The following is an 8,043-nucleotide window of genomic DNA, read 5'->3' as shown; positions in this document are numbered from 1 at the left end:
GTAATAATTCAGTATATATATTTCTCTGCAATGTAATCTATATCTATACTATTAATAAAAACAATATCCTCAGTTTTAACTCCCCGCCCAAAACAGACTTATAATATTATGGTTTGCGTAATATTGTAAAAAATATGGTAATACAATTCCTATCCCTAATACAATTGTAAATTAAAATAGAATTCGTAATAAAATATATTATTCCCTACGTTCCTATTCGTAATACAATTCTAGATTAGAATTACTAATGGTAATAATTCAGTATATATATTTCTCTGCAATGCAATCTATACTATTAATAAAAACAATATCCTCAGTTTTAACTTCCCACCCAAAATAGACCGATAGTATTATGGTATGGTTTGCGTAATATTGTAAAAAATATTAAAATTTAGCATAATTCAACCCGCAAGGCCAACCAATTTTCTGAACGACATTCGTGCATGCAGGTGTCGGCGTACGAGTCAAGCCTTTTTAAGTTCATTTTGGGATTTCATTTGCACCCCCCTGCGCGCGAGAGAGAGCCTCTATGTTATACAATTCAATAAGCCTTAGAAAAATCTTGTATAAGTAGTGGTGCAAACCACTTCTCAAACCAATGTGGGAGAAAAGTTACTTGAAAGGTTTTTCTCTATATTTTTCTAACTCAAATGGGTCAACTTTGAGAACCAATTTCTCATTCACCCATTGTCAGTTTTGAGCGTACAATATATCAATCTTTTCGTCTAACTACGAAGAACACGAATCCACTTTGACCCGACCCAAATCGAAAGTGGACCCCACATATATTTGTACCACAATATTGCCAGTAGAATGCCATTTTATGCTAATTTTTTTCCAACAGTTATTTGTCCAGAGAATATCAACGTGTTGAAGGAAGAAGATGATATATAGTGAATGGCAATATCATCTTCACTATATATCATCTTCTTCCACCAACACAACGCTCTACGGTCAACCAACAATTACTCAACTGATTATCCCATTACTCCCATGTAAATTTTTCTCTAATATAGTTATACTTACTGAATATCAAAAATATAAGTGTACCTCAAGATCTTGCAATAACTAACCGACAAGTAATTAAATTAATGAATATGATGCAATAATGTAAATTATCTTCCTATTGCATTTATACACTTATTTTAGAACACTGAATTTTGGTGATATTTGTTGTATGCAAGGAAGACTCATACTATAATTGCATTTATACACTTATTCATACTCATATTCGATGTTATAATTTATATAATTGTATATCGATTCAAATATTTCTTAAAATATTATAACAAATTCATTCCGTGCAACGCACGGGTGAAAATACTAGTTGAAATCAAAGCTACAAAAGAATATGGCGGCTAAACAAGGTTTATAAAACAATAAAGAAGACTACGGCTCTGTTCGGTAAATAATCAGCCTATTAGCCAATTTTGGCTTATTTGACCACTATTAGTTGTTTGGTTAATAAGCTTTTTGTAACTCCAAAATGCTAAAATTCAAAAAGCTACTCAAAGCAGCCTTTTCAATTAACTTTTTGAGAAAAGAAATTATACCAAATAGCTATCAGCTAACAGCCAATTTATCAAACAATATTGTCCAATCAGCTAATATTATCAACAAATCATACCTTCTAACCCAAACAACCAACTCAATCAGCCAACAGCCATTTACCAAACAGGGCCTACCTATATAGATGGCCACACAACGAATAAGGCCAGTCCAAATGAGTACATAAAAAACACTACAAAATCAGGGGAACAAACATATGGCCTGTGGGGTTGAACCAGTGAAAGAGCAATAATCTAGATGATGACTTTACATATGAAGCATAATTTATCCATATTCCTTGTCATATTCTAGGTTTTACATCATATCATAACATGTTCTGTCTTCGGTTCCGACTATGACGGTTGGATCATTACATTGTCATCTCCATTTTATAGTGGATATATGGGTAACACACAGAGCATGCACTATTTGAGAGGAAATACTAAAATATGTTAAATGCCCAAATTGAAGGAGATTATCTATTAAATTAAAGTCTTGTGTGGTTTTCAAATGACAAACCAGGAATGGATATCAATCTTAAAGCTGCAACAATCTCATTTGCTAGTTTTGTGTTGCAAACAAAAATATTTCTTACAATGTCAAACAAGTTCCAATTTGCAGAGGTTCATGTCTTTCAGCTTCCTAGAATCACAATGCACACACATCTGGAGATGNAACACAACGCTCTACGGTCAACCAACAATTACTCAACTGATTATCCCATTACTCCCATGTAAATTTTTCTCTAATATAGTTATACTTACTGAATATCAAAAATATAAGTGTACCTCAAGATCTTGCAATAACTAACCGACAAGTAATTAAATTAATGAATATGATGCAATAATGTAAATTATCTTCCTATTGCATTTATACACTTATTTTAGAACACTGAATTTTGGTGATATTTGTTGTATGCAAGGAAGACTCATACTATAATTGCATTTATACACTTATTCATACTCATATTCGATGTTATAATTTATATAATTGTATATCGATTCAAATATTTCTTAAAATATTATAACAAATTCATTCCGTGCAACGCACGGGTGAAAATACTAGTTGAAATCAAAGCTACAAAAGAATATGGCGGCTAAACAAGGTTTATAAAACAATAAAGAAGACTACGGCTCTGTTCGGTAAATAATCAGCCTATTAGCCAATTTTGGCTTATTTGACCACTATTAGTTGTTTGGTTAATAAGCTTTTTGTAACTCCAAAATGCTAAAATTCAAAAAGCTACTCAAAGCAGCCTTTTCAATTAACTTTTTGAGAAAAGAAATTATACCAAATAGCTATCAGCTAACAGCCAATTTATCAAACAATATTGTCCAATCAGCTAATATTATCAACAAATCATACCTTCTAACCCAAACAACCAACTCAATCAGCCAACAGCCATTTACCAAACAGGGCCTACCTATATAGATGGCCACACAACGAATAAGGCCAGTCCAAATGAGTACATAAAAAACACTACAAAATCAGGGGAACAAACATATGGCCTGTGGGGTTGAACCAGTGAAAGAGCAATAATCTAGATGATGACTTTACATATGAAGCATAATTTATCCATATTCCTTGTCATATTCTAGGTTTTACATCATATCATAACATGTTCTGTCTTCGGTTCCGACTATGACGGTTGGATCATTACATTGTCATCTCCATTTTATAGTGGATATATGGGTAACACACAGAGCATGCACTATTTGAGAGGAAATACTAAAATATGTTAAATGCCCAAATTGAAGGAGATTATCTATTAAATTAAAGTCTTGTGTGGTTTTCAAATGACAAACCAGGAATGGATATCAATCTTAAAGCTGCAACAATCTCATTTGCTAGTTTTGTGTTGCAAACAAAAATATTTCTTACAATGTCAAACAAGTTCCAATTTGCAGAGGTTCATGTCTTTCAGCTTCCTAGAATCACAATGCACACACATCTGGAGATGCAATATAGGTTTGAACACCTGTCAAAAATTTCGAAGCCAGTCGGGGGCAACTAATGCTGAGACTACTGATATCAATTGTTTCTAGCACGCCTCTCTCTTAGCCTTCCAGCAATGCTATCGGGGATTGGCTCGACTTCTTGTCGCTTCCTTTTGGACTTTAGACTTGTTTCTGGTGTGATAATACTATCGAAGGGTTTGTCATCAGAATCATTTTTATTGCTTCTGCCAGGCCGCCTCCCCCTTAGTCTTCCAGCAATGCTGTCTAGGATTGGTTCAGCAGAACAAATATGTGTCTTCTTGGACTCGGGACTTATTTCTGGTCTAAGAATCCCATCAGAACCATCGCTAAATTTGCTACCTTCTATTACTACCTCATTGTCATAAGTAGCAGGCGGTTTTGGAGTAATTTCAACTCCCAAAACTGCATTTTCACAATCATGTTCAACTTTTACTACAATATGAGATCCTTTATCCACCACCTTAGGATTTGTTTCATCATTTTCAGAGCAAGCCCCATCAGTGGATTCATAATCCATTCTTTTCTCTTCAGCTTGAGTTTCATTGCGTGCCTCAGAAGGTTCTTTATCGGTTACAACAGATTCTGTTTTCACATCAGAAACAGGCAAGGATCTCTTCTCAGGAACCCCGTCATTAGGTGAATTATTCTCAGGATGATCAGTCTTTGCTTGTCGGGTTTGAATGAGATAATGTGCAACTGACTTGTAACCCAATCCGGTAACCTGTATTTGGGACAAACAAAGTGAGGCTACTCTCCTAAAGTATATGAATCATGATAAATTACCTTTGCATTACCTTCTTGTAGAGAGCACCAGTAGGAGCCCAGCCCTTTGCTTGTCTACACAAGCTGCAGTTGCAAATTCCCCGACAAACAGGGCAAATCCAGTCTGGGTTCTGGTTGGCTTCAACCACATGTTCTCCATACCTGTGTGGAATGATGTATTTGTATTATACTACACAAGTACACATAGATACTATACATAAGCACAAGTGTTATGTCTAAACTAGGCTGTTGACACGGGCCAATTTTTCAGACGGTGAGGGAAGATTTCTTGTTTTCTCACAAATAAACGGTAAGAATGGTTGGAACAAGTCGATGCCACGAAGTTGAATGGAACAATTGCTAATAATTGCATTACCTCATAAATAAACAATCTCCGCAAAACTGTCCCTGGACCTTGTTGCATTTCCAGCAATGAGTACGAAGGCCCATAGTTTTCTGCCTGTAAAACAGCATAGATAAATTGAGGCAGACAAATCCATCAAGTTTTACTAGAATAGAAACTGAATACTGATCTGTAGATATTCGCAAGTCAATAGCGTTACAATTTAGATGTTGACAAAAACTGAAAATGGCAAAACCATCCCTACAACACATCTGCTTTTGCCTATTCACACAACTTTCTGAATTTTGATGCACTGATGGTTTGCTAAAGCTTCTTGCTAATACACAGATTAGTAAAAGTATAAGTTATGTTGAAGTTCTATTATGGATATAGGCATTCAAGATGACTATGTACACACTTCAGACCACTAAACACAAATCCATAGTTTAGAAAGGCATTTCTTAGTTCTTACCGACATTGATGACAAGTCTTCCCCCTGAAAGGATCATAAATTCGCTTCCCATCCATTCCATATCCATCCACAAATAGATCCCAACTCATATCAGTGCTACCCAACAGCTTCTCATGCTCTTCTGTATATATCTCAGGCCTTGAACCACCAGCCCCCTTCAGCAAATCCTCATCCTCAACACACAAAGACTTGGCACTCTTTCCCAATGGCATTTCAGAGTAGCTAACAGGTGAAGCATTTTGCAGCCTAAAATTACCACCAAAACAGAAAATGTCATAAATAATTACAAGAATCTAAACTTCTAATCACATCCATCTTGAACATTGTGTAATAAGCTCAAAGATGTCATCTTTTTACCTTGTTGAAACAAGCGATCAAGAATACTACATATGAATCAACCACTAGCCTTTAGCCTAAAAATCAAACCTTTACAAGGTAAATACAACCTAAAAATCAAGCCTAGCAATCACTAATCAGATGCAACCTCTGTTTATACACACAGAAAGAACCCACAAACATCAGCCAAACAAACACCTAAACTATAATCAACTGATAACACAGAAAATTTTCAGAAGATTTCAAGGTAAATAGTGCAATCAACAGAAAAGAAAAACAGGAAAGTAAAAAAATAAAAGGGGAAAGAGAGAGAGAGAGAGAGAGAGAGAGAGGGAGGGAGCGTGTGTGTGCCTGGAGGAGCGGCGAGTGGGCTGAGAAGGAGGCAAAGGAGACACAGAGAGTCGCTGAGAGGGTTTGCAAGTCTTGATGGGCTTGATAGACTTAAACTTGAGAGAGAGATCAAATATGCCCAGCTTTCTCATTCTTTCGAGATTTTCCTTTATTCTTTCTTCCCTGGATTGTTCGTACTCAGAAGCCTTCTTCTGCTTCTGGGTATGGATCTTGCCATTATCTCCTTCACCCACCATTTCTTCTTCACTCAGCCTCTTTCCCTCCGGTAAACTGAAAGTGGAGGAGTCTATAAGTCCAACGGTCGAATATGTAGTAGTGGTCAGTGGAGGGTGCCCTGGGACTTCGTGCCTTCTTGTCTCCAATTAATCTTTTAAAGTTAGTAAATTATTTTCTAAATTAATTGTTATACTATTTAATGTTTTTCTTTTCATAATAATTTTTTAAATCAATAAAATCTTTGTGTGTGTGTGTGTATATGTATAGCCGATAAAATTGATTTTTTTTTTGAGAATATAAAATTGATTTTTTTAATATATAAAAATTATACAACATGTAAGTGAATAACAATATTAATTTGGACGAAAAAAAAAAGATTGAGAAAGTATAGAACAGATATTACTTTGTAAAGAATTATAAATGTCTCAAAAAGTTATATTAATTTAATTAGGTCTAGTTATATGGACATATTAAATTGGATTAATTTTAATTTTAGTTCTTTAATTATTGATTTTCTTTTTTATTTTTAGTTATTGAATTTAAAATTGATCAAAATTGATAATTATCTTTTTTAAATTGTGATTTTCAATCTTTTGAAAATCAGATTTATTTCCATATTTGATACCTGGGTATGAGTGTATTTCCACCGTTTCTTCGTTCGGGTCCACCCGCGTTCGCTCCGGGAGGCACGGGAGCTAGTCCCGGGAGAATCGTCACTTCTGAGAATCAAACCCGGGTTCTTCCGGAATTTTCCCCCACAAAGAGAACTCACTTGTCATTTGAGCTACCCCATTAGGTTACTTGGGTATGAGTGTATGAGTAAAGGTAACAAGTTCTTAAAAATTGAAGTATTAAATTTGATTGATTTTAAAATCGATAATAAAAGTAAAAACTTATTAAAAATAGATCATAATTGAAACAATAAATTTGAAATTAATTTAAATTTGGTAATTTAATAAATTATTATATATAACAGTATAAGTCAAAGACGTTGTGGTCAACGACATTATTGTGCGTTTCTCAAATGGGAGGTCGTAGGTTCGAACCCTAGTGAGGACCTCTAACCAATCTAGTGAGACTTGGTCTACTAAGGTGTTATTGAGCTACCAATGATGAGGTCAGCCAACACCACAAGTTAGATAATAATACGACTTACTACGAATAGTATAAGTAGAGTTGTGGCACGCTACTGAGCGAGCATGGAGCCAGCTGACCTACCCCACCGCCTTTGAAGTCCACAAGCTAGGTAGGCTAACCATCTTTTTTTTTTTTTTTAAAATATGGGTTGACTAGAGGGGCAGTGACTATTGGATGATTGTATGAGAAAACGAGTCGATGACTGTGATAAATGATTACGACTATTGCTAGAGAAATAGAGAAGAGTCATGTCTCTGATAGGTTTACGGTGACTCAGTGAGGCGATGACGTGAAAGAGGGTGGTGGCATCGTGACATTGGTTTGTGAAGTACTTAAGTTGGTTGTGCTATGTGTACAGTTGATTGTGTACTAAAGTCGATGGTGTACGTTGATACTCTATTGAAATTAGATTTAGGATTTTAGGAATATAATTAGAGATTTTTTTTTTTGAATATGGGCAGGCCAGTATTCAACCGCCAAACTCGGCCTGCCTAGGTCCGAAGGTTAAGCAGGGCTAGCACTAAATTTGAAATCCACCCCTACCAATATCTGTGAAGGGTGGGACAAGCGAGCCCCATGAGCAAAGCTAGCTCAATTTCGCATATCTAAGTAGAGGTTTGTAAAGTTTTCAAAAAAAAAAAAAAAAAAAAGTAGAGGTTTGTAAAATGCTTTCCTAAGGAGTGAAAACCTTTACTAGCACATGCAACATAGATTTTGCGCAACTTGTGCTGCTTCGAGTAGCACCGATTGCATCATGATCACAAATTCTAGAATCTGTCTTTTAATCATTTATACTTTAAACTCATTGTAGCATTCGTATTATATCAACCTTTAAAGTTCACATATGAGAGTAAGGAATATTAAATGTCAAGATTGCTTCAGCCTAATGAGGAGGATTG

The 8,043-nt window shown here is 35.3% G+C and overlaps 1 protein-coding gene across 1 annotated transcript; it reads right to left on the bottom strand.

Moving 5' to 3' along the window:
• Positions 1–3,291: 3,291 nt before the first annotated feature.
• On the bottom strand, positions 3,292–6,050 carry LOC115999994. The gene is made up of 5 exons (XM_031239983.1): positions 5,792–6,050; positions 5,105–5,350; positions 4,666–4,749; positions 4,322–4,451; positions 3,292–4,248 (listed from the first exon to the last, which is right to left on the bottom strand). The coding sequence occupies exons 1-5, from the start codon at positions 6,025–6,027 to the stop codon at positions 3,580–3,582; spliced, it is 1,365 nt and encodes a 454-aa protein (XP_031095843.1). The 5' UTR covers positions 6,028–6,050; the 3' UTR covers positions 3,292–3,579.
• Positions 6,051–8,043: the final 1,993 nt, after the last annotated feature.

This window comes from Ipomoea triloba, chromosome 12, assembly GCF_003576645.1.
Source record: "Ipomoea triloba cultivar NCNSP0323 chromosome 12, ASM357664v1".
Classification (NCBI taxonomy): Eukaryota; Viridiplantae; Streptophyta; class Magnoliopsida; order Solanales; family Convolvulaceae; genus Ipomoea; species Ipomoea triloba.
This window is presented reverse-complemented; position numbering and strand designations above follow the sequence as displayed.

Coding starts and splice junctions, on each gene's coding strand:
- LOC115999994 (XM_031239983.1), bottom strand. CDS start 6,027: ATGGTGGGTGAAGGAGATAATGGCAAGATCCATACCCAGAAGCAGAAG. Junction 4,452..4,665: donor GGAGATTGTTTATTTATGAG/GTAATGCAATTA, acceptor CATTCCACACAG/GTATGGAGAACATGTGGTTG. Junction 4,249..4,321: donor CTGGTGCTCTCTACAAGAAG/GTAATGCAAAGG, acceptor TCCCAAATACAG/GTTACCGGATTGGGTTACAA.